This window comes from Callorhinus ursinus, unplaced genomic scaffold (genome assembly GCF_003265705.2).
Source record: "Callorhinus ursinus isolate GAN/ISIS: 27379988/994484 unplaced genomic scaffold, GSC_fseal_2.0 scaffold13, whole genome shotgun sequence".
Classification (NCBI taxonomy): Eukaryota; Metazoa; Chordata; class Mammalia; order Carnivora; family Otariidae; genus Callorhinus; species Callorhinus ursinus.
The window spans coordinates 12897931-12925477 of record NW_027397075.1 but is presented as its reverse complement, the minus strand read 5'-3'; the positions used below and the strand labels follow the sequence as shown (position 1 = coordinate 12925477).

At 45.3% G+C, this 27547-nt stretch overlaps 1 protein-coding gene across 4 annotated transcripts in view; it reads right to left on the bottom strand.

The window, feature by feature from the left end:
• Positions 1 to 27547, bottom strand: part of CREBBP (CREB binding protein) — a 121165-nt gene that overhangs the window by 46676 nt on the left and 46942 nt on the right. For 3 of the 4 annotated variants that reach the window (XM_025859064.2, XM_025859065.2, XM_073899599.1), the window contains exons 3-5: positions 19655 to 19831; positions 3521 to 3761; positions 2087 to 2200 (exon numbers count right to left, since the gene is read on the bottom strand). In XM_025859064.2, coding sequence (XP_025714849.1) covers positions 2087 to 2200; positions 3521 to 3761; positions 19655 to 19831 — 532 coding nt within the window. The remainder of the gene's footprint in view (positions 1 to 2086; positions 2201 to 3520; positions 3762 to 19654; positions 19832 to 27547) is intronic. The other variant, XM_073899597.1, reaches the window with a different exon arrangement.

Below are 27547 nucleotides of genomic sequence, written 5' to 3'. Positions count from 1 at the left end.
CTGCCGAACCCCCGTGGGCACACACCACCAGCACAGTCTGCTTCGGGAGAGGAGGAAGAGCAAACGCTTATAGAAGCACACTGCTGGAACGTTCTCACTCACCACATCAACCTCCTGCCCTCAGAAAACCACAGAGCGAGAGAGAGCCAGAAGAGCACACTCAGGGCCGAAACCTAATTTGAGGAGTATTTAACCATTTCTTACATAAGTGCTTTCATTTCTTTTACAAAAAAGTTACCAGAACCTGGTATAAAGTTAATCTAAATATTCCCGGTGACTTGACGTTATAAAATCACCCTGGTGACACCTTACATTATGACTAGTGGAAGCACTGTGGTTTACCACTTCAGAGCACGCACTGGATCAACTGTCACAACATTCAGGCAGTTATAAGGATGTTGAAGAAAAAAAAAACCCACATGTATTTCTTTTCTTTTTTAAAACAAAAACCACATAAGTGTTTCTTAAAAAGAGAAATCACCAAAGTTTAACACTGTCATGGCAACACATACTAAAAACAAAAGGTCTCAGAAAAGCCACACCCCCAAATGAGAAATTCAGAATATAATCCTAACTTATTATTCATGGAATGAATATTTTGGCACTTAAAAAGCCTGTTACTGAAACATGTCCTGAAACACAAGAAAACGTAACCATAATATACTAGTTAAAAAAAATAGTTTTACACTAACTATGAGGAAAAACAAGCTTATACCAACAGAACTACTCTCCCAAATACATGGTTCTGAAAGACCTAGATTCCTAGAACTTCACTTCATGTAAGAGAGGTCCTGGAAAACTGTGTATTAATTCCAACTGTGGTCAAAGAAAAATTAAACTGATTTAGGAAAGTGCCTTTTCAAAGGAAACGCAGTGTGAGTCCTTCTGTAGGGAGGGACGACAACGAACCCACAATCGGCTGCCCACTTGGGAGGGACACCCCCGGCGTCACTGGTGCAACACCCCAGCACTCTCAGGGCATGCTTTCTGCCGTGCCCCAGGCCCCAAGGAAACGAACAGAGAGACAGCTGCACAGGCTCTCCAGGCAGCAGTGGGGTCTCGAGGCAGATGATCAAGAAGGATGAGAGCAATGAACACGCAACCACAAACAAGATGGCCCAGACAAGATGGAGGAAGATGAGCAAGACTGTGTGGTGCTGGAGGTCGCGGGGAGCAGCTCCAGCCAGAGGGGTCACACGACACCGGAGGGCACGTCCTATCTGTCCCAACTGAGGGACATACCCTAAGACCACAGTTTTACCCCTGAAGTGACAGGAAAGGACTTAAAACTGGAAGAGATGTTCATCCTTTCACTGCTCTGATGCCCACGAGGGCAGGGATCCCCCAGGGAGCCACACTCAGACCTCCTGAGCAGGGGCCTCGGCTCCGCCGACCAGCTAAGGGCTATACAGATGGCTCGAAAGACAACGAAACGATGGGAATGGTCAGGATGCGGCCAGTCCTGGGGCAAACACTCAATCTGTGCTGAATCAATCATTAGTTACACAAACAGGTCTGGGAACCGCCTCTGCATGGAGGACGGCAAACCTCCCAAGTGTCTACATGTGGCATTTTATACTGACCCTGCCTGCCTGACACTTCCATAGCACAGCCCTCGCCAAACTTACTTTAGGATAAGGTGTTTCAATTCCAAAGTAAGTGTCCCCTCTACTTCCCCGCCCCCTTGGAAGTCACTGCCATTATAGTGACGTGACATTCAATCCTCAGATACTGAGTGTCTGTCAAGACATAGGAAGCCTTGTCACGTCCGCTCTGCGGTCACAGCGACTTTCCTCCTTTGCTCTGGTCCGCTGCTGCCAATTCTGGTGGGTGTGTGTGTGTGTGTGTGCGCGCGTGCACAAGAGTGGGGACGATATCCCAAAGTGGCCCTGTGCACACTGAGAATCCATCTCTTGCTAAGCTCAGCTTCCCCCTGGTGTCTCAGTGCAGCTCCACCTCCGTGTCTCTGCTCACCACTAGCCTCTGGGCTCGAGATCACTGCTCTGCTTCCTACCTCTTCTCCCGCACTCTCTTTCCAAGTAGCTGTTCTCATCTCCGAGCTTCTCTACCCCCAATGCTCACTTACTTTGTTGGTTTCGCTTGTCACTGGCATTTTTCAAAGGGAGGCAAACAGGACAGTCATGTCGTGTGCAGTTCTTCCAATGAGAGATGATTTGTCGTGAAGATGCACAATGGGCAACTATGACCAGAAAAACAACGAGATGTTATTTTTCTATCCAGATCGTCACACTTTCAATTACACCTAAATTATAATGCCAGATTCCATAAGAAAATGGTAACACGTGTAACCATAACACAGTACAGGCAGTCCTCAACTTACAAACAGGATGTTTTCCAAAACGTTTGTAAGTCGACTGTTGAGAATTCTAAACACAAATTTCCCATAGAAGCAATGTCATGGATGATGGTGATTAAGGTTCGGCCCACAAAACAAAAACAAAACGTAACAAAAACTATCTGATTTGAAATACTGAACAATTGGAATGAAAGTTAGGACAAATAATAATGTCATGTCACTAATGAAAATAAAAATTCTACATTATGTTGAAGGATGAAACCATCTCAACACCACAGTTCAAGAAATACATACAGAGAAGCAAATGAGAAGTCTGGGGAGATTCTAAAGGGGACGCCGGGCACTTTTCTAAGTACATGAGAGGGTGACTGAACCTAGCGGTTACTCTGAGTCTTCATTTTCACTCCATACCGAGGCACTGTGATTTCTTTCTAAAGATCTAGCATGACCCTCTTCTGCTTCTCCATCAGGATCCTGGTTATGCTGGGGACTCACAAATGTCACAAAGGGAGAGAGAGGGAAGTCAGGGAGAGATTCTCCCCAAGGTCTAGGAGCACAAGTAAGAAGAGAAAGGAGGAGGATAAAGATCAAAGTATAGTTGTTAGTAAGAAACACTTTCTTCTGTAGACTTGAGGTGTCTGCCAGAGAAGAGGGGAAAGGATTCACCCCCTTCTCAAGGAGAAGGAAGGAGGTGGCAGGGATGATACGGTGCACACGGCTCCCCGTGTCACGGATCGTGGCCCAGGACAACGTCGCTGGTATCCTGAACGGCCTCAAGATGAAAGGGTGGAGGAGCAAGGCAGGGGCCTCCGGCAGCCAGAACACATGAAACAGCTGCAAGACAGATGCTCTAGGTTCAGGGAGGGCTGCGCGCGCACGCGCCTGTGCCATCCTACCCAAAACAAAACCGTGCTCTAGACATTTATGATAAAGACAGTGCTCAAGAAGTGACAAATGTCTTCCGTGACAGAGGAAGGAGGAAGAGAACAAACGCAGGGCACTGCCTCATCCAGTAGAAGCTCACAGAGTATTAGGAAACGAAACCACCGTTCTCCTGAGCAGGTAAGCGTGCCAGTGGCCTGTGCCTGGTTGGTGTGTGGAGGCGGAGGTTGCAGGAACCTTACTAACAAGAGAGCTCCCGAAGAATACCGGACACATTTCATCCTAAGCCACGCCACCAGGATTTCAGAAAACGGCACTTACCTTGACAGGCTTTCCCAGCCTGACAATGTGTCATGTGATTCAAAACATTTTTCATGGTTCGACAGTGTGGGAGAGAGCAGGCCCGAACCTCTCCGTTCGCTTGTTCTCGTCTCTGACACTTATGAGCATGAAGCAGTAGAACCAGCTGCTGCTGTATCAGTTTGCGTTTCTCAGGATCTGCAGTGGGGCCCGCTGCGATCGCCTGTGTGGGGACAATTCCCACTGAAGTTTGCATCTGAGACTAAAATAAAACAAATTAATAAAAATTTTTTAATAAGCTTTCAGAGGTCTAATTCACATTCATTATTTTTCAGGTTAACGTTAAAGCTGATGGGCAATATTGGCCACAGAGAGAAGGCAGCTGGTGTGGTTCTCTTTAATTTAACAGCAATTTTAAGGAAGATCCAGAAGCACAGAAATAAACCAACTCAGAAGGCTGGTTAAAATTCACTCATGTGTGAGGATCTCAGAGCAAGAAAATGACACTTACTCCTGAACCATCATAACCAAACCCAGCTTATTCTATAATATACATAAGTGCAGGAGTGGCTGTGGGCTGTCTTAGCTTAAACCATATGAAACTTGTTTCCGTTAGGCCCAATGGCCACACGCTGGCAATTTCATGGTTCAACCTTTAGACTGCCGAGGCCTGACCAATCACAACCCATTGCAAATACCCAGTGCATCAGAGAACCTGGAGCCACACGCAGAGCGGATTTCACTATCTTGTGACCAGGACAGTTCTTGCTTCACTTCTGACCTCTCCTCAAAGAATTGTATGACACACACCCTTAAGACAACCCTTCTGTACAGCTGTTAATGCTCAGGAAATGCTGTGGCCTATTAAAATTTCAACTCAGATATCTGACAATTTTTTCAAGAAGTAGCTGATGATCTGCTAAAGTACGGATATAGAGTTTAATTGCTTTCATCCTTTCAAACTAACAAGCAAGGCTGACCACACCTCCCAACTGCAAAGAGAATGGGAAAGGTGATCTGTGGAGTCTTCTTATTCTTTACAGACTGCCAATATCCTTCAGAAAATGTACCAAAGAAACTTACAAAGTGAGAGGCATGTGACATTCCTGATGTGCAAGGATGCAGTCCACAGTGCAGGGTTTCTAACCTTCTCTCAGGCTCTGACCCCACAACTCCCAGCTCCACCTCACAGCACTCACTGCCTCCCCCAAGTATACCACCTCTCTGACTTTTCATATTAAGCATCAAAACTATTTACCTCCAATTACAAGAGAAAAAAAAAACCTATACAAATATTTCTTAACGAATCAAAGCTCATTTTCAAAAAGTTACAGAGTTTTGTTTTGGTTCTATCTTTATGAGAACTCAGAAAATAAGTATGTAGAAAAGCCACAAGGCTTCCTCAGAAGCACAACTCCTGGAAACCTAACTAGGGTCCAAAGCAAAAGCAAAAGCAAAGTCCTAGCTGCTGACTGGAGAAGCACATAACACCAAGGAAAAGAGAACCTCTCCTTCCTTATGTTAATTTTCCCCGGTGTAAAAGTACTATATGCATGCTGCAGAACATCTGAAAAGCAAAAGAGCTATGAAGGAGATAATTAACATCTGAAATCCCAACATCCAAGAGTCCACTCTTAAAGTGCTGATAGGTTTTTCTTCTTGCAGTCTTCTCTTCTACGTACATGCGTATGTATGAACCATAATCAACAGTCTTCTATCACTCACTCACTCACAGACACACACGACTTGGTATTTAACTCCAGGCTCTGTCCCGGATTATTGTTTCTTTTTTTTTTCTTTTTTTAAGATTTTATTTATTTGACAGAGAGAGACACACAGCGAGCAAGGGAACACAAGCAGGGAAGTGGGAGAGGGAGAAGCAGGCTTCCCGCGGAGCATGGAGCCAGATGTGGGGCTCGATCCCAACCATGACCTGAGCCGAAGGCAGACGCTTAATGACTGAGCCACCCAGGTGCCCCCATTAAGTTGTTTCATACAATATGACAGCATGATTTGTAATGAGCATATGACTATACATTCATTTATCCAATCTCCCATTGCTGAACATAAACTACACTCCCCGCCTCCCTTTTCTTGCAACTTAAAATACAGCTTTCACAAGCAGCCTTTGACTATGCCCCCAGCAGCATTCACTACCGATACTCAAAGTTTCCTCCTCGATCGGGTTATTCCCAATAGAAAGTCCCATAAGAAATCAAAAGGAATGGAGAAATGGAAGAGGACCCTTGCTCAGGCTTCTCTCTGCTGCATTTACAAAAGTATCAAATATACAGAAAAGTAAACAGGAAAGGATACCATTATCACACCTAAGTGAACGATTCCTTAATATTCATTAATACTTAGTCCATATGCAAATTTCTCTAGTTGTCCAAAAAGTGTCTTTTAAAGTTGGTTTGCAGAAACAGGACCCAATTAAGGCCCACACCCCACATTTGGTGGTTGTTTTTAAGGTTCATCTATTGCTTCCCTCCTCCTTTATTTTTTCATGAACCTGACTTATTGAAGAGACCATGCCAGTTGTCCTATTTCTTAAGATACAGAAATGCTACATACAAAAATATAAATCATATAAAAGCCAGGTGAAACCCTAAACTTACGATTAAATTATAAATGGAATGCTTTTAGGTTACTACAAATTAACACACTGATTCTCATTTGGGATGTTCTTAATAGCATTTTTTCAACTATAATGACCACATTTTGGAAGCTCAACATGTCAAAAGAGCACAGTTGGAAAGTCTATGGCACATGTTTATCAGGAGATGCTTGATGAGCTCTACATGTCGTAGACATAAGTCTCGGGCAAAATGGAACATAAGACACGCCTCCGGTGCCTGTGTCTGGCCCTCCTGATGACTCTGTAGAGCTGTATGGGGCTAGTCCACTTAGCAAGGTGCTGACAAATGCAGGGCAGAGTCAAATGCCTCCACTCTCAGACTGAGATCTGATGAGACGAAGGAGTTACATGAACTGCAAGTGTCCTGAAATCCGTCAGAAACACCCTTCAGGGGCGCCTGGGTGGTTCAGTTGCTAAGCGTCTGCCTTTGGCTCAGGTCATGATCCTAGGGTCCTGGGATCGAGCCCCCCGCATCGGGCTCCCTGCTCTGCAGGAGACCTGCTTCTCCCTCCCCAACTCCCTGTGCTTGTATTCCCGCTCTCGCTGTCTCTCTCTCTGTCAAAGAGATAAATAAAATTTTTAAAAATAAATAAAGGTAAAAAGACTGAGAAAAAAATGGTTGTTTTTAAGAAGTAGAAATAGTAAAAATATAGGGCCATTTTTTTTTGGAGATATTCTTTATTTATTTGACAGAGACAGTGATCCCAGGACCCTGAGATCATGACCTGAGCTAAAGGTAGACACCCAACGACTGAGCCACCCAGGCACCCCAAAAGGACCATTTTAAAAAAAGATTTTATTTATTTATTTCAGAGAGAGAACGCACACATGAGTGGGGGTAACGGCAGAGGGAGAAGCAGACACCCTGCTGAGCAGGGCGCCCAACATGGGGCTCGATCCCAGGACCCTGAGATCATGACCTGAGCTGAAGGCAGATGCTTAATGACTGAGCCACCCAGGCGCCTCGATAGGACCATTTTTTAAGCTCCTGAAATGTCTGCTTTCCAGGAAGGCTGTGGCATTTATATCATATAAAGAGTTCTTAAGAGGAAAAAGAAAACAACAAAAAACAAAAAACACCACTACTTCACTAAAAAGTATGTGGGGGAAATGTGCAGACACCTCAACAAAGGAAATACAAGGATATGACAAACATAAAACACGTTCCACGCCTCAGTGACAGAACCACTCAATGGAGGGAAGAAGAGTCTTCCGAACTACTGGTGGTGAAGAGGGAAGGACTGGACACTCACCCGCATAAGCACGAATGTGGACCCCTCGCTCACGCCATACCCAAACAGTAACTCAGAACAAACCCAGCACCTAACAGTGGGCACTGAAACTGGAACTCTCAGAAAAATCACAGGAGTAAATTTTCATGACCTTGGGCTAAGCAATGAGTTCTTAGATATGTCACCAAAAGCACGAACAACAGCAACAACAAAGAGAAGCTGGACCTCATTAAAATTAAAACCTGTTTGCTTCAAAGGACACCACTGAGAAAGTGAGAGACAACTCAAAGAATGGGAGAAAATATTTGCAAATCACAGATGTGATAGGCACTCGCATCTAAAACATACAAAGAACTCTTACAACTCAATGATAAAAAGACAAACACCTAATTAAAAAATGGGCAAAATAGGGGCACCTGGGTGGCTCAGTCGTTAAGCGTCTGCCTTCGGCTCAGGTCATGGTCCCAGGGTCCTGGGATCGAGCCCCACACTGGGCTCCCTGCTCCGTGGGAAGCCTGCTTCTCCCTCTCCCACTCCCCCTGCTTGTGTTTCCTTTCTCACTGTCTCTGTCAAATAAATAAATAAAATCTTAAAAAAATAAAAAATGGGCAAAATATCTGAATATTTCCTCCCAAAAGACACACAAATGGTCAATAAATACACGAAAAGCTGCTCAACACCATCAGCCATCAGGGAAACAAATGGGAACCACAATGAGACGCTGCGTCATCCCCACCAGGATGGCCACAATTAACAACAAGAGGCACAGCATGTGCTGATGAGCATGTGGAAAGCTACACCAACGTCAAATGGAGCAGCCGCTTTGGAGAACAGTCTGGCGGCTCCCCAAAAGGTTAAACCTAGAGTCACCATAAGACCCAGCAATTCCTCTCCTAAGTATCTACTCAAAAGAAGTGAAAACTATGTTCACACAAATGTCTGTAGTAGCATTATTCATAACAGCCAAAAAGCGGAAACAACCCAGATGCCCATTAAGGGATGAATGGAAAACAGAACATGATACATCCACAATGGACTACTATTCAGCCACGAAAAGGAAGCACTAAACACATGCTGAATCAGGAACTCTGAAAACACTATGCTCAGGTTAAAACAGACGTCACAAAAGAGCACACACTGTAAAATACCATTTCTTTGAAATGTCCAGAAGAGGTCATTTCACAGGGGTAGAAAATACATTACTGGTTGCTTCTGGGTAGGGGTTCACAGAAAATGGGGAGTAACTGCAAATGGTACAGGGTTTCTTTCCGGGGTAATAGACTGTTCTAAAACTGACTGTGGTGAGGGACGCCTGGGTGACTCAGTCAGTTGAGTCTGACTTGGTTTTGGCTCAGGTCATGATCTCAGGGTCCTGGGATCAAGCCCCTCATTGGGCTCTGCGCTCAGTGTAGAGTCTGCTTGAGGATTCTCTCTCCCTCTGTCTCTCCCACTTGTGCTCTCTGTTGCTCTCTCTCTCTAAAATAAATAAACAAATCTTTAAAATTGATTGCGGTGATGGTTGTACAATATAAACCACCACTGATTCATGTACTTTAAAGGCAGGAATTGTATGGTATGCGTTGTATCTTAATAAAATGGTTTTTTTTTTTTTAAAAAGCTCTATCTCATGGGGTGCCTGGGTGGCTCAGATGGTTGGGCATCTGCCTTCAGCTCAGGTCATGATCTCCAGGTCCTGGGATTGAGCCCCACACATCAGGCTTCTGGCTCAGCAGGGAGCCTGCTTCTCCCTCTCCCTCTGCCTCTCCCCTGCTTGTGCTCTGTCTCTCTCTCCAATGAATAAATAATTCTTTAAGAGCTCTGTCACTAACCACCAAAAAAAAAAAAAAGAAATTAAAATAAAAAGGCATTTTCCACCTATCAATCTGACCAAAATAATATAATAAATAACTGGTATTGATGAGGGTGTAGAGAATTCTCAGGTGCTCTGGTGATAATGCAATTTGGTTTAACTTTGGAAAGCCACTTGTATCAAAAAGAAAAATGTGCATTTTTTTCACCTAGTAGCTCCACTTCTTACAACTTATTATTAGGGAGTAAGAGACTGGGCTAGCGTGCTAGAATGTCCATGCAAAGACAGGCATCACACCATAAGTTATTAAGTTACTGAAAACCAGAATACCCCTAAATCCTACAGAAGGTGGATTAATTCTTGGCTACAGACCTAATGAAATAATATGCAGCCATGAAAAGTAAGGCAGACCTCAAGTGACCCTAGTCAAAAAGCCAGGTGCAAAAGAACGGCCCAGCCAAGTCTGGCCCCCAAAACTGAGATGTAATAAAATGATTGTTACGTGAGGATAACAATAATAACGCAGACCTTTATGCTTTCACAAAAGCAGTCTATAATAACATTAAGCTAAAAAAGGAAGTTAAAAAATAATACCATGAAATCATTCCGTTTTTCCTTATTAACTTTATCTATCTGCACCTGTTCTTTAAAAAAAAACCTTGTTACAATGATCTGGTAGCTACCCCTAGGCAGGGGTGAGATCCTGCTTATAACCACGTATTGTCTGAATGTTTTACAACAAGTGTCTACCATTTTTAGAACCAGAAAACACTCTACTTCGGAGAAAAAAGAAATCAGAGGAATCAATAGAAAACACTAAAGAATTAATGTGCATCTTAAAACTGTAAAGGTCTCAGAAGGTAGTTAAAATGAGTATTTTGTAATGCAAAGGTGGTAAAGGCCTTCATAAAAAAACAACAACAAAAACAAAACCCAAAGCAGTGGTTCCTAACCAATCGCCAGTAAACCCCTACAAACTGATTCCCCATTCCCTCCTCCCAGACTAGGATTCACAGAGCGGACGAAAAGCTAGGAGCATTTCTATTTGTTAATGTTCCACAGGAGGGTGCTTTATCGTTTTAAGTGTTAAACTTTTTCCCAAATTTTCCAAAATGAACATGTATGTACTTTCATAGAAGAAAGCAAAACCCTGAAAAGCAAAAAGGTACACAGGTGATTCTGATGCAGTGCAGACCGGTCTAGAAAGGGCAAGTGCCAAAACTGCTGGAACAAATGCAATCAGCAAACCAGGAAACGGTATTTGAAACACACAAGACAAAGCAAATAATCACGTGGGTATAATTCCTTCTCCTCTTGGCCAGTCTGTATTTCTCAAGTTCTCTGTGCAGGCTGCGTTCAGTGCCCAACAAGCAGCAACTCATTTAATACCCAACCACCAAGGGAGGAACTAACTTGGGGCCAATCCCGAGGTACAACAGAAGTAACCCCAGAGGGGTGCCCCATACTCAGAGGGCAATGCTTGGCGGTGCTGGTGGAGTGGGTGATCTAGCAGCTGAGCTGCACCCTTAAGCTCTCTGCAGCCTACCTTGACTGAGGGCTAACCACCTTGCTTTGAATCTAACAGAAAAACTGTCAGAAGACAGGAACTAAGCCACTCAGGAAAGAAACGCATGTCTCTAGGGGCGCCTGGGTGGCTCAGTCGGTTAAGCATCCAACTCTTGATCATGATCACAGTGTTCTGGGATCAAGCCCCACGTCAGGCTCCATGTGGAGTCTGCTTAAGATTTTCTCCCTCTGCCCCTACCCATTTGAGCTCTCACTCTAAAATAAATAAATAAAATCTTAAAAAAAAAAAAGGAAGTATGTCTCCAAATCTAAGTACTTTAATTCTCATTAGTAATCAAAGAAATGCAAATCAATATAATGAAACACCATTTTCTCCCATCAAAGGACAGAGTGACAACCCTAGCCACGGAAGCACTGTTTAATACTGGAAACATGGTACATAGCTTTTTGTTGAAGGCAATATAATGGTATCCTTAAAATATACGTAATACCCATTTCTGGGACTCAAATGAGCTCACAGGTAATTCCTAATCACGAGGTTAGCATGGTGCAAGAGCCACAACGGCTCCATCACGATTCTACCCTGTATGTGAACATTCTGAGCCATGAGTAACAGCAGGTGAACACAGCTCACTGACCCAGCAGCTGCAGGGCCTATAGCCTGCTCACTCCACTCCAGGCTTTGCTAGATTTGGTCACATGCTCTTTGCATGTATCACTTGTCACCATAACTTAATCTTTGTTCATACCCTTATCCATCGAATAACCTGGAAAAGCAAGCCATTAATATTCTGGTATTCTTTAATATTTAAAAGAATCTAACATGTACTTTTATTAGAATTGCTATTGTTACACAGGTTTGAATAAGTAGCACCAAACCCATTTCTATATATGCCCTATATTCTATCCTAAGGATATAATCACAGATGTGCATAAAGAGCATATATAATAAAATTTATCCTGGCATTCTTCCTAGAAAAAAGTTATTTTACATTAAGCATCCAAGAAAAGGCTATCATATCTGCAAAGACTAGCACAAACAGTATACAGCAGGAACTGACCAAGGTAGGAGAGGGGGTAGGACTGGGGGAGGGGTGGATGGAGGCGGGGTGGAGGTGGTAGAAGCCCTTCCTCTCTCTACCAAACTCTTGCCTCCCATCCACATGAGGCTGGGATTCCTGGAGATGGCCCTTCAGATTAACCTGGCCCAAACCTTCCACATCTCCAGTGGGGTTCAGACCCACACTCTAGCATCCTTCCCCTGGCCCACCTGGAAACCTGACTTCTCCCCAGCCTCCACTTCAAGTCAGAAAATGACACCAAAGCAAACACCAGGTGGGACACAGAATTGCTCTGCAATATGAGCTTGTTCTGATTCCCCCAGAAGGACCCTAGAACAGCTGGGTATGCAAAGCTTTGGAGTCATAAAATAAAGAAAATGCTCATTAAGTGCACACAGCTATCAAACTAGGAAGAGGCAATAATCACCTTTGAGATGATAAAGATCAACTGGTAAGGAAAAGAACATAGCTGTTTAGATAGGCCGAATAATGTTTCTTGTGTTCTCTTCTTTTTGCTTGGTGCTTATTGATTTTAAGAAATAAGATTACCTTAAAATTTAAGATTTAAATCCCATTAAGACAATAACTTAAAATGAGCAAGCTGGACAAGAATTTTTAAATAATCTTCCAAATAAGAAATTATTTTAGAACAGAAAAAAAATGGTTACATCAAGGAAGAAAACATGATAGACCGTGGAGTGGGTGGGGGCATGGTGGCGGCAAAGGTGTGGGACTAACAACTGGACACACCCCCTCATTCTCTCCCCAGCCTCAAGGTCACTCCTTTCAAACTGGAGTCAGTCTGCCAAGAAGGGCTGAGTGGTTACCTGCTTCTGCACAAATAAACCCTAAAAGGTAGAATGTGCTGGATCTACTCCAATGGCCAACGTGACAGGCCAACCAGACCAAGGGTCTCAACATCAGGCCCATTCACCAAATGACCAGATCATGAGAATTACCAATGTACCAAAAAGTTTTATGAAACATCCTTCTTGAATATCATCAATACACATGAACACGTTCTTCAGAAATACTTATCACAGTGAGTATTTGATAATTTGGCAAATTCCTCATGTGACAAATTGGTGTCTGGTGACATGAGCCTCGGGGCCGTTTCAGGCAGCCATGGAAAGGGAGGGAAAATCGGCTTATGGCACTTCAGATGCGGTGCCAGACGGTGCGGAGCCCTGTGCAAGCATCCAGACCAAGCGTGCTCTCTACAGAGGTCTTCGAAGGGTCACCTCACTCCTCAGAAATGCCTCGTAAACTTCGGTCGCACTTGCTGCTGACAGGCAGGCACCCATCCTAACATTAGCAGTCAGTGGGGACACGGCCCAGCCTCAGAGCCATGGAGCCTTCCCGTAGGCTCTCTACTCGGCAGGAAGCGTGAGAGCAGAGTGTCCCTGGAGATAATGTGAGCTGCTACCTAGAGGGGGTGGCTGAAGAAAGGCCTGTACTAATCAGACCCTGGAAAGAAAGTCAAACGACCCTGACTACTTGCAATCCTTATGCTCATGCCTGATATCAAGGGACGTTGTTCATTTTTCTCAATTTATAGTTTCCTGGTATTTGCAAGGTATCTTATTTTGTGCTTAGGTTGATATGTATTGCCAAAAGTTTAAACAGTAGCAAGGATTTACAGAGCTACTGGTGAGAATTCTAGACTCAGTTATTCTTCAAAGGCCCCACATCCATATTCTCTGAGGGATCTTCAAGACAGAGGTGAAGAAGATGAGCGAAGCAGATGTAAACTCTTAAAAATACACAAACACTGCTGTTACTAATAATAACACACACTTACTTCCTAGCCTTTGCCCATGGTTCCCAGTTCAAGGACAGAGGCACCATTCCTAACCATGGAGTGATCTGAGCTGGTGTGACCACTCCCTCGCTGTTGGTTTCCCCAGAATGACAGGAGGGCTCTATCAACCAATCAGTGACTGTAAGTTCCCGTTGTGAAGTACAAGGAGCAGGTGTACAGGGTTATGAGAAGGGGAGCATCTCTGCAAGGAACCCCTGGGTTCATGAGGCTTCACCCTGCTTGGTCATTTCAAGTCTTGACCCCTCAGTGATCAGAAACTGGATACAGGAGACAGAAAATTATGAGAATAAGACAAACAAGGGTTGGGGGAAGCCTTTTGAGGTACTAAAGTGGACACAGAGACCAACAAAGTCAGCCCCCTCTACAGCAGGTTGCCAACACTGTAATGGACAGAGGCTCTCAAAAATGTTATTCTACATCTGAGTCACTGGGGCAGTTGTTTTAAAACCGCAGATTCCAGTGTTAAGAGAAAGAACAATAAACCCACCTACTGGGTGATTCTCCTGAACTGCCTTAGAAGGAACTGAGTGGTAAACACTGGAAAAGAAAAAACTGAACAGTGACCACAAAAGCAGAGATTTCCTGTCCTTCCTCTAAGAGATTCTGCCCAGGAAGACTGGATGGGGTCCAGGAGCCAGTCACTCTGGAGCAGTGGGTCCATGGACACACCTTGAGAAACAGAAACAAAACCCTAAGATGCACAGAGGCCCCCCCTTCCCCCGCCCGCCGCATAGGCCGCAGCTAATTGCTCGCCACTCCATGCAGCTAACAGCGCAGTCAGTCCCAGCTCCGTCCTTCTGGCAGGAGGGCATAGCCCTCCCCTGAGCGCACAGGCCTCCACCTGCCATGTTTTCCTCCCGTGGACAGACCTGGATCAGCAGTGATCTCGGGGCCTCACCTGAAGCTTCCACTTCAAACTCCTGTGACATGGGGACCAATGTGAATCCTAACACACTCTCATGAGCAATTTTAAATAAGCAGCACTCCTGATTTCCCTCGTTACAACTTTAAGAATCAGGACATTTCCATAACACAGTTCTTAAGTTTTTCTCAAAAAACAAACAAAAGCCCCAAACCAAACAAGAAGAACACCACCACCCCCCCTTCCCCTGAACTTCCTATTAGAAAGAACCCGGCAGGAGGCTACATCTGAGAGCCCCACAGGAGAGTCCATGGGAGAACCTGACGAGGAGGCTCCTTTGGTCACCAAACTTTCTCAGATTAGATACACCCAAAATGCGTCCCACTTCTTAACAATGCTCCTTTAAAAACAAACCCTGAACCTGTTGTGAAGGTCAGCAATGACCTAATTGACAACTCCAGTCCCAAATGATGTCAGATGTCCCTCCCTCTTGGACAGTATCACCAGGAATGAGGGGGCCTCCTCTTCCAGAGCACTGCCCGGGAAACTATCTCCCCCTCTCTGCTTCCTCATACGTCCATGTGCACACCCCCCTCCTTCAAGATGGCCTACCTGGACCTCAATCCCAGTCCACAGAAAGATGACCCAACCTCTACCCCAACCCAAATCTGCTCCTGTTTCTTTGTCAGTAAAATTTAAATAATTAAAAAATCCTTCTATCCATGAAAGCTGTTCAGGAAAACTATACAGTGAATATATATGTTTAAGTGTTACATCATTCCTATTAATTCAAATTATGAACAAGTAAAATAGCATACAGACTGTATTTTATTAGATTTAAATAAATCTTGATTATTTCTAAAGCACAACCTGATTTCAGAGATACTACAATCTGAAAAAAAAAGTGCATCTTAGAATGATAAAACACAGTAATAATATGGTGAAATTTCTAACAAACTTAAATAATCTGTAGAAAGTTAAGAAATTACAAACACGATGGCCAAACATAGAACTATGATGAGATACATTTAAAAATTTAGGAAAATGTGCCAATTTGCTTTGGAGTATTATCCTGAGGATCTATGAGCCCTCAACAATGATCCCACCTGCACTGGGGCCTGGAGCCTCCCCCACTCCCTGCCAGACGCCCCCAGCACATCCCAGAGGATCATGACAGCTGGGAACGCTGTGGGGGACAACAGAGCATAGTCACAGGGCTCCACGACCACTGACTTCAAAGATGAAAGACTGCCCCACAGACTGACCCCCATGTTCCGGGGACACTCTTCTGCCCTGGCGCCTGACTCGCCATCCCCTCCTGTTCAAATTTCCTCCTCTCTCCACTGCAGTGGTATCATCCCATTACCCAGCTCCTCCTCCACCTGTCTCCCCTGCAGGGCTTTCTCACTCCCTTGGGAGTGGCACAGCGGCTGCCCTGTTGTATGCCCGCCTACCCGTTTGCTTGACAACTCCACCAGGACATCTCACAAGCATCTCAAAAGGAACACAGGTGAAGTGCAATTACGAACGCCCTCCCCTCTGTCACCTCGTCCTCACCCCTCTCCAGTCTGTTCCTCCCCCAGCTCTGTAAATGGTTCCCCCACCCACCAAGTCGCCTTATGTGGTGGGGCCCACACTTCTGTTCCAGTGGCAAACCTTGTCTGGTCTCCGTCCCCTCCCTTTGTGATCAAGTGCGTCCTTTAGTCTAGACCACCGCAGTGATCCCTGCCACCCAAAGCCCTCCCTGAGCTGGCTCCTGCTCGGCCCCCAACATTCCAGTACATGGCTCTCCACTCCCTCGAGAGTTGCCTTTCCCACTGGCTGCCTGCTGGTCCCTATACAAGCCAACACTCTCCCCGTGCCCCGAGGTCTCTGTGGCTTCTGCTCATCTTCTGACCTTGCCCTTAAATGTCCCTCCTTGGTTTGGCCTTAAGGAGGTCCCTGTGGCAACCTCAACCACTGCTTGCTACTGAGACCTGCTAGGGCAGTGTTTTGTGATGATTTGTTTTTCATCACCACCCACCAAATTTCATGAAAGAGGGGGTGAGCTCACTCACACCTGCATCCTGGGAGCACATGGGCCAGGAGAAGGTGTTCGACAAATGGGGTGAATTAAAGGGATGGCCACATCCCCTTCCTTTCTCAACACTACCTGGGGATGCTGGAGTCCTCCAAAAACTAGGACAGAGGAAAACGCAAGCGCCCCATGATCAATGACTGAGTAGCTTAAAATCATTCCATGAAGAGCTCGACCAGGGCATCAGGTGATGTGGCACCAGAGCCCTGAGCTGAATTGTTTGGTATACCAGATCCAGTTGGGTTTTAAAAGATTATTCCCCAAAGGATGACAAAAAAAAAACACAAATAAGATCAAGGCTTCATATTCTTGGGGCGCCTGGGTGGCTCAGTCGTTAAGTGTCTGCCTTCCGCTCAGGTCATGGTCCCAGGGTCCTGGGATCAAGCCCCGCATCGGGCTCCCTGCTCCGCAGGAAGTCTGCTTCTCCCTCTCCCACTCCCCCTGCTTGTGTTCCTGCTCTCACTATCTCATTCTGTCAAATAAATAAAAATAAAAATAAATCTTTAAAAAAAAAAAGGCTTCATATTCTTTTTTCCCATTAAAGACACCCAGTTTTTGCTACTTTCTTTCCCTCACTGTGCAAAAATAAAAATGAAAAATAAAATTAAAAAAATCCACAGATTCCAAGGGGTCAGGTATAATTTAAAAAATTTAAGGAAGACCACAAAACATGCTCAAGGAAGCGACATAAACAAAGGCTAGCATTCCCAGTGGACTCAGGGCTGCTAAAACATGATACCAGGCATTATTAAAAAGAGCTTTAGGCTTTGCAGACAGGAGCTTCATAGCCTTGAACAAATGAGAACCCCTCAGACCCTCAACTTCCTCATCTGTAAAATGGGACATGTAGTAATGTCTTTTAAGAGACTGTTATAAAAATAAGGTAAACTGCAGGGCATGAGGGCACTTAGAAAGACCTCAGGCAAACTGTGCACTGTCTCACGTCTCTGCCAGTCCCCTCTGGTTCCCATCCCAACAGCACCAAGGCTGCGACTGGGCCATGCTCCCTTATAGACACACATGCTGGCAAAGTCAGCCCCGTACGCTTCAGGTGAATGTCTGAGGACAGCATTCAAAGCCTGCCCTCCCTGCTGGGGATCTCTGTCAAAGTGCATGCATACCCCTGTGGGACAGTGGTGGCTAGGCAAACAGCACAGCTCTACAGATCAAAACACTTCCTCAGTTTACCCTGATATTCTGAGTAAGAAAGAGTGTAGTTGGAAGGGAGAGGGAGAGAAAAAGACAGGGATGGAGAGAGCTACATGTCACAAACACAGACAGAGAATAGAATGCTAGTGCTACTGCCTTCCCAGAGCAGGTGTTCTCACCTGGGGCGACTGTGGGGATAGAGGACGGCTGTGAGCACCTGGTGGGTGAGGGGCACAATACACAGGATGGCCCTCACAACAGAGAAAGATCCAGTCCCAAATGTCAACAGGGCTGAGGGAGAAAGAAGCCCTGCCCCACACCAAAGGGTTGTCCCCACTGTCCCCACCAGCCCTGGTACATGTGAAGGGACCCAGAAGCCTCTCTAAAGTCCAAAATGAATCTGCCTCGACATGCACACCAATGCCAGGAATTCAGTCCCCAGAGGCAGAGGCAGAGAGGGGAACCTAAGGCAAAGGGCCTCTGCCACCAAGCTTTAGGTAAAGGAGAGAGAACGGGGGAAATGGGCTGGGGAAGATCTGAAAAGAGAGAAGGGAGGAAAATGTAAGGTGGGGTTTCCCAGACAACAAAACACAGACTCTCTGTACAGAAGCACACACTCTCACTCTGGTTGAGCTCAGGGGATGATCACCAGCACTCGAGTCCACACAAGGAGACTGGAAAAGGAAGAGCATCAAGAGCGTGGATGCCAGGTCCCAACCTGCTGCCCCAGAGCTCGGAGGAGCCGACCCAGGGAGCGGTGGCTTTGATTCAGGTTCTGGATCTGCACCACTGAGAACAGGACAATCCTGGCAACAAAATGTTATTGCAAAGAGAACAGCAGATCCAGGGAGGTTATGGGGAGATGATCAGAAGAAATAAAGTAGTAAAAAATTTAAATAGTTTGAGAACCTGTTTTATTACTTGTCCCCCCCACCGCCGCCTTTTTTTTTTCTAAAGAAAGAAGAATGTAACAGAGAGAACACTTGATCAGGATACCTTGCTCTTACCCCATTTTCTGATTTTATCAAAAACTAAGAGTAATCCAACAACCCCCCCCACTTCCAACAGCCTCAAAACTATAAGTACTGTAAGCAATGGCAATTTCTTAGTTGTGACAACTGTACCAAGGTTATTTACTTAAGATGCTAACATCAGGAGAAGCCAAGTGACAGAGATATAGGAATTCTCCATGGTATCTTTATATATAAAGAAAAAGTTTTTTAAAAATCAAAAGACAAACCAAAAATGATGCTTTTCTGAACATAATCCCTGGCTTTCTTCTGAGCCTTGTGAAACCGCTACTGCACAACTACGTGGATGGCAAGCTTGGAAGGGCAGGTTCCCAGCAATAAGCCCAGGGAAGACAGATGGCCTTGACCGACCACCAAAGGCACATCAGATATCCAGTCACTAAGTGTGCACAGTGAAGTCTGACAAAAGAACACACCTGCCCCTCAGGGTTTGGAATTTTGAAAGATTCCATTTTGCAGGGCAAAGGGAGCTATTTTCCCATCACGATCTTGGTTAGTTAGGCTAGGAGGCTCTGAGGCTAGCTCCTCTCTTATAGGTAGGAAATCTCAGGAAGAAGAAACACATGTGAAGCCCTCTACCAAGAAGGACACGACATCCTCATCACCCAGGTACACTGCAGTCCTTGGAGGTCAACGCCCTTCGTTTATAACACAAGTCGATGGGCTTCTTCGGACAGCCTCACCCACTAACAGGAAGCGTGAGAAGAGCCCGGCTGTTTCCTGCTCCATGACTGCCACGAAGCTCCTCCTGCACAGAGGGAGCCACCTCCACCTAGCCTCCAGCTCAGCGAAGAGAAACTCACTGAGAGCGCGCTACTCAGGGCTATTTCTCTTTTCCTATCACCACGACACACGTCCAGTTGCAGATCTTCACAGTTCGTATGACACACTCCACACGCCAAAGCACCCACTGGAGACCACAGCCTGAGGGCCAAGGGCAACTTACCATGTTTGGCACGTTGGTGACTGAAGCATTCTTGATGTCTGTAGGGAAGGGAGGCAAACTATTGACCATGCTCTGTTTGCTGGATAACTGGGGGTTTACTCCAGGGGCTCCCATTTGCTGCCCTCCAGTTTGACTAAAGGGTTGTCCGAATGGACTTGTGTTACCAGTCATTCCCATCTGAAACAGAAAGAGGCAACATGAGCGGTCATGACACAATCACATACAAGAGGAAGGGCCTCAGAAATGCTCACTTTGACCCACTGAAGCAAAAATCATTACTTCTTGTGAAACCCTCATTTTAATTATAAATTGAATGCTCATTCTCCAGGTTCCTTTTGGGTTATGAACAGAGCAACTTGCTACAATGGCGGCACATAAAGGCAGAAGACCAAAGCCACTCCCGACAGTTCTGCCTTACTTCCTTAACCATCATCCCAAGAGCCAGCACCTTTCCACCCTCACCCCAGCCGTAATCCTCATCCTAACACCCCCATGCCCCGACAATGGCAGCAACACATTAAGAAAATCATCTGGAAAATGGAGCTTCCAGAATCATTGACAAAGGGGAGCTCCTTGAGTTTAATCCTGAACCACTCCCCCAGTAACTACTTTCTTTCAAATTCCCCCATCAGATTGAAACTGTTTCCATTAGCTCAAAATAGTAGTAGGCATGTTGACAACGAAATGATATAACCTCTGGGATTCACTTTAAAATAATCCCAGGAGGCAAGGGGTTGTGGCAAGAAAGGGGCCTAGATGAAAAATGACTGGCCATATGTTGCTTTTTTTTTTTTTTAAGATTCTGTTTATTTATTTGACAGAGAGAGACACGGCGAAAGAGGGGGAGTGGGAGAGGGAGAAGCAGGCTCCCAAGGAGCAGGGAGCCCGATGCGGGGCTCGATCCCAGGACCCTGGGATCATGACCTGAGCTGAAGGCAGACGCTTAATGACTGAGCCACCCAGGCACCCCATGTTGCTAACTCCTAACCAGGTGACAGGTGTGGGGAGGTTGTTATACTACCTTCTCTAATATTACAAGTTAGGGTTGAGTGCTCCATGAAGAAGTTTTTTTTAATTAGTGAAATAAAATCAAACATACAGTAGCTAAAGGCAAGAAAAGGAAGGAGGAGCCCCCATCTATGCCTCTCTCCAGCTCCAGTCCGTACAGGAGTGAGCTCGGGAACCTTGCAGCGACACCCAGCCGGGCCTGCCACTCTGGAGGGATTGGCTTCTTTAGTCACCTGCCCCCGCTTTTCCTCAAAGTTCTAATATCCTACCTATTGCCTGGTGCTCGCTCGACTTCTCTGGTGTCTCTATGAGTTTGATGTTTGGAAAGTGGGAGGAAGGGTACCCTGAGGGACGGCCTCCTAGGGAAGAGCGCTGCCCGCAATCAAGAAACCGTGGCTCAGCTCTCCCGGCTAACCCCACACGGGGACCACTGCTGCCGGGCAACTTCCACTCACTCCTCCTATGGACCCTGATCTCACCTGTAAGATGAGTGTCTTGAACAAGAAGAATTACATTATTTCTTTCAGCTCTAAGATTCTAGGTTGCAAACAAACCAATGCTCACCACAGCTGACCTTTCTCAGCTGAAATGTCCACATAAAAACACAAACTAGTATAACCAAGAAGATCTTGCTCCCGAGCATGTTCATACGTGCAGGTGGCGTCTAGGCATGGCCCTCACTGCTGACATTTTCACCTGTTTGAAACTGAACACGTTCCAGTTGCCACTTTTACCCTACTTGCTTTCCTTGAGTAAATGGAAACAAATTTAAATTCAATGGAACTTCAAATTCAACCTGAGTAACTGAAACAAAAACAAATTCTTCTCAAAGCCCAGTAATTAGGCTCAACTTTCAGTTCAGATGATTTAACCCAAGCGACATGGTAGCTCTTAACGTAACGGGCATTTCTGATTCTCAACTAGGTTCCTTCAGTTGTTACCTGAAACTCTGAAGAACTGAAGAACTTGTATTTTCAAAAAGGATTACCCCAAATTAACTCCATGAAGTAATTCTTTCTCTCAGAATTTGTTTCATTGAATAAAATCAAACCCTGTTCTTAGTGGTCCAAGATTTTGCAGAGAAAACATTCTTAGGATTTCTACTTCCTGGATTTCATTTAAAATTTCTCTACTTAGGACACGTATGCTAGAAGGCATGTGCACCATTCACGCCTCCATGAACTCGCCCTGGCCTCGAGGTCAGCCAGGACTTCCTGAGTGCCTGCTGTGAGCCATGCCCGGTTTTAAGCATGTGTAGATGCACCTCTCCCACCTGTCATGGAGTGCACTCCTTAGAGCCACCAATCTGACAAACAAGAAAATCAATGTTGTTGTGGAAGTTTCTAGCATCAGCAAACCAAAGTGGGTAGCAACTAGAGGGCAGGAAGAAGTAACTGTCCTCCTACTCACACCAACCATCCAAGGGCATCACCCTTTGGTGCAGAGGGGAGTAAGTACCAAGAAGCCAATGAACTCCCAAAGGAGTTCTGTGAGTCTCAAAGTTCACCCAACCTGTTCTGAAAAACCTATTTCTAGAATTGTCTTGCCAGGGTGAAAATGAGGTAGGTAGGTGGTCTGGTTAGTTGGGTACTACTTGCCTGGTGAGCCTCTGGGCAAAGCATTTTCTAAGTGGCTGAATCAAATGTTTCAGAGTGTTTGATGCACTCTGACAGATTTTTTTCTTTTTTTAAAAGATTTTATTTATTTTTTTGTCCGAGAGAGAAAGGAGAGCACAAGCAGAGGGAGCGGCAGAGGGAGCAGCAGACTCCCTGCTGAGCAAGGAGCCCCATGCGGGACTCGATTCCAGGACCCTGGGATCACGACCTGAGCCAAAGGCAGATGCTTAACTGACTGAGCCACCCAGGCGTCCCACTCTGACAGATTTCTTGTCACTTTTTCTTCTTTTCTTCAATCAACAATGAAGGAAACTATCTCAAGGTGGTTTTGAACCTCATAGGGCAAGAACCAAGGTAAGGTCAAAGATCACAGATGGCAGGTAGGGAAATGTCCAGCTATACATTTAAAAAACAGGGGGAAATGCCATCCTTAGTCTATGACAACACACACCTCCAGAGATAAGCATAGTGAGTCCAGGCTACCTGCAAGAGGTCAGGCTCTGCTCCCTCGGCCCAGAGCCCACTCCAGGCTGACCTTAACCAGTCAGAGCGAACAGGAAAACCAATGGACAGTCCTGCAAAGGGCTGCAGCCACCTACCTCCCCTGTCATAGACTGTCTTGACAGAACCTGGTAGAACTGAAGGCTACTCTCCAGTCCTCGCCTACAGTTTGGGGTAAGAGCTATTCACTTCTAAAGATTTGTAGATTTCTGAATTCCTGTTCTATATTTATTCTCCTTTGATCAGACTGAATACAAATGGTCCAAGCCTAGGCTAACACACATTGTTGGCACCAAGGTTCATAATGAAGTAGTAAGTAGTAAAATCAAAATGTCTATTTCCAATTAATAAATATCTACATATTTGTTCTAATTTCCCAAGTTACTTGATAACAAGTTTGTACACTTGGCTTTATTTGCAACTAAAGTTTATCAGGATCTGGCTTAAGGCTGCTAGAGAACGACCGTGTTAATCTTTTCAATAAAATTCAAAAGGCAGAACAGCAGAAATAGGCAACTGTTCAATTGATGGTGAAATTTATATAACGTATGAATAAATTAAAGCCTATGGAATTAATATTTATATTCTGCCTCATTCAGCAACAGCCCACACATGTTAACTCTATTCTTTCGGAGCTCCTTTAAGCACTGAATTCAAGTTCAATCTCAAGAAATGGGAAGAGTGGACAAGTTAAGTACCTAAAAAAAGGTACGCTCTCCTATAACGAAATCTAAATTAAATAGGTCTACCGCATTTTCCCGTGAAAAAACAATACTGTTAACAGGTGGATCACTCATTGGAAAACCTACTGATTCTGTCATCTGTGGCTCTCACTTCAACAAGAGAATAAGACATGTAGATGGCAGTCCCAGTGCACAGGAGAGCACAAACTAGATAAGAAGGAGAGAAAATTACTAGTGCAGATCCAGAGGCCTACCTGCCCCCCCAACTACACAGGGATGTGGATTACGTATTAGCCAAAGCAGGGCTCTAAAGCACGAGATCCAAAGAGAAATCTCTCTTTAGAGTTTAGTCCAAGAAACCCGAACAAGGGACGCCTGGGTGGCTCAGTTTTTAAGCGTCTGCCTTCGGCTCAAGTCATGATCCCGGGGTCTTGGGATCGAGCCCTACATCGGGCTCCCTGCTCCGCGGGAAGTCTGCTTCTGCCTCTGCCCCTCCCACCCACCTGGCTTGTGCTCTCTCGCTCTCAAATAAATAAATAAATAAGTACTCTCAAAAGGAAAAAAAAAGAAAAAAAGAAATTTGAACAATACCTGCACACTAGCCTTTGTTATTGAAACAGACAGTGTCTGAAATAAATTGTAGTAACAGTGCCTGGCCCATCAATCAAAACCTGAAGTCCTGAGCTGTCTGGCAAGTAGGTGAGTGACCGCCATCTACAGGAGGAGGACAGGACGGACGATGCTTCTCTTTCTACTGTAACAGACATGTACTACAGATATACTGTGCAAAGTATAAAACACTACCTAAGTCTATGGCATTATTTGTCATAATATGACTTATGACAGTCCACCCTAAATCTGTCTTTGGCATAAAACCAGAATAAGACTTGCCTTCCTGGAACATACATTTCCTCTGTGTTCTCGGGCCCTAGTACGTAGTGGGTGCTTATTTAGTATTTGGGGAAGGAACCAGATAAATGAGCCCTTTAAGAGACTACTGCATCACACAGCTGCTCAGAACAACAGAGACCCCAACATCAGCCCTGAAGGCAGATGCAACTGAAGAACTGGGGGCCAGTCACCACCGGCTGGAGGGGCACTGGGAAAGGCAGGAATGGTGTCCCTCCTATCTTCTAAATACCCATCCCGATAGACAGGAGGACAGAGCAGACAGGCAGCCTGCTGGCCATGCTGAATTTCAGCACGACGAGACCATGCCCTCAGGAGCTGGTTTTACAGGAAGATGATAGCTCTGTGGGGCATCACAGTATACACAGGAGCTTGGCCCGGCTGTAGAGCAGGTTCTCTGCGCTACATCCACTGGGCCAGCAAAGCCTTGGCTTTGGTGCAAGGCTCCAGGCCGTACCCCCCTCCCCCAGGCTTCCCAATGGTGCAACAAAACACTGATCTATTGGCCTCAGTGGTCACCAGTGGCTGCAAACAACCTCCTCTGCTGACCCCAGCATGTGGGACAAATATTTTTATTTTCTACTTGTGTCATGACAACTATCAACATATAGTACTAAAAAAAACAAGCTCTAGGCTCTCCCCAAAACAGCAAAATTCTCTCCACTCCACTAATCCTAAGAACATCTTTACTGCTCACCTCATCAAATAAGGTAGTAAACTAAAAATGAAAGAGCTAACGGGGGGAGGGGATGGTTAAAGAAAAATAGCACAGACAGTAGAAATTTCTACAATAGTGGCAAGCCAAGTATCCATGTTCTTGCTCCCTGGTAACCCCTAAAGGTTAAGGATGCCGGCCCTGGGGGGAAGGAAACTCCTCACTGCCTGTTCCTCTCCATTCTCAGGGAAGGGGAAGCTCTCCCCAATCTCACACCCCTGCCACACATGGGCCTTTTCCAGTAGACACTCTCCCGTCCAAAGATGTCAACCACTCATGTAAACCACCACCCTCACAAATGAACTCTCCTCAATTTTCGTCTCCAAACATCCTCTTTTCAACATACCCTCTCAGGAAGCATCAGATCATAACCACTTATGAGCTAAAAGCCTGATAGGGACGATGCTGTGTGACCAGCAGAAGGCAGAGCCTGAACAGGACCAGCAGAAAGATGCTTCCACTGCATGATTTTACTTAAGAGTCAGCCAGGCCTTCAGAAATGCTTTAAGTGGCAACAAATGTGGAGTTTGATGTGGTTTCGATGAGACCACTAAACACGTTCTTTTTCAAAAAATGCATTCTTCAGCAGCTTTCCTCGCACCTCACATACACTTAAAACCAAACTACACAGCACAGCAATCAGAGGAAGTACTGCTCTGGGGGGCGTTACTGATGCTGGTCAGAAAACACACAGAAAGGAAGCAGAGTATGACCTTAGAAGGGACAACTGGACAGGTTAGAATTTTCAAGTGTGAGGGCTTCAAAATATATCTGGTTAAAATGTATCCCTTTGTGGAAGAGGAGAGGGGGGCCCAGAAAGCTGAGGAAGACAGCAAATCCGATGGAGAACTGACCCTGGCACTCCCCACCGCCTCGGTGCTAAAGCAGAACCGTGTCTCCCCCAGCCACACCTGGCCTGGTGCATGCATGGCACGTGATACTGCTGGACAAGAAGGCTCAGTCCACAGGACCAGCAGCATGGGCAACAAAGCCAACCCAAAACAAATTAAAGTTTTCCTGGAAAACAGATACAAACAGGATTTCATTTGGACAAGCAGCAAGCAGTAGCTAAGTGTACGGACTCTGGGGATAGTTACCTGGTCTGAGGGGAGCTCTCTGCTAAGGGTGAGCTGTGTGATCTTGGGCAATTTACTTACACCTCTCTGTTCCCTAAAACAGACATAACAGCACCTCCTCTTAGAGATGAGGGATGATTAAACAAACCCACAGATGTAAAACCTCAGGAGGAGGTTGTACTATGGGTGCTGGCTAGGACGCTGCTATCACTTGGTGTGCGGAGGAATGGTTTCACATTAGATAGGATTTCTTTCAGAAACATGCTTAGGGTAATAACAAAATAAGTGAATGTTTTTCAGAGAATGTGTGATGGTGGGGAGTGATTCAGACAGAATCAGAGGGAGAGGCCAGCTGGAGACACTGGCATTGGATTATGAGACACTTTCAGAGAAACATGAAATAAACTTGTGACAAACCCCAACCCATGCATTTACCAGTTGTAGCAATACTTATAATGGGCAACTGTTTTCAAGCTGTCCTAGCAAACCACAAACATTTCCAGTTCTCACTTCAGACTGTTTTCTAGCCTTAAAAACCATACTCAGAATCTTAATACATACTATAAGCAATAACAATGTAACACCAGCACAACCCAGGCCTAAACTTCCTGGGCTTGAATTTAAACCAAAACATGGAAGAATATACCTACAAAGAAAAGAAACGGAGGGGACTTCTGCCTGTAAGTTGGCCGTGACACAGCACCAAGTGCTCCATCCTCATGTGGCTTCAACCTGGCCCAACATGTTCACTAGCCTGAAGAGTCCAGCCTGTTCCTTCACATGCTGGCAAACATGTGAAGCCACAGATTCACAGAGGGCGTGTAAAGACAACGCAATTTCATACACCATCGGCAAAAATCTGCCAAATAATTTAAGAGCCAGAAGTATTCTTTCTTTTCAATGACATAAAGAACCAGAACTAACCCAGAGTATGGCCATATCATTTGTAAAGCCAAAAGCATTTTCTCTTGGCAACCTACCATGGTTGGGAGAAAGCCAAGAAAAGCAGTTTTCATGGAAAGACATGGTTGCATTCAGTTGTCTGCTATCACCCGCTTGCTCTTGGAATCCTTCCAGTACCTCAACTTGGCAAATAAAGAGTAAGGAGAAATATGCAACAGATCGCAACACCAAAGCCATGGCCTGGCCTGTGCAGAGTCACCTGGAGCAAGGGAACCAGGCACAGGAACGGCCCGGCCCACCTCACTGGACTCGACTCTTATAACGTTGCCAACTTGGAAATTATTCAGGGAAATCCATAGCCCCCGAGTCTGGACACTTCCCTTAGACCAATAAATCACAACTGGAAGATCGGTAAGAGTATTTAGCGATGCTCGTGGTATATTTCACTTGGATAATGTATGACCAGAATGTGACTTAGAAAC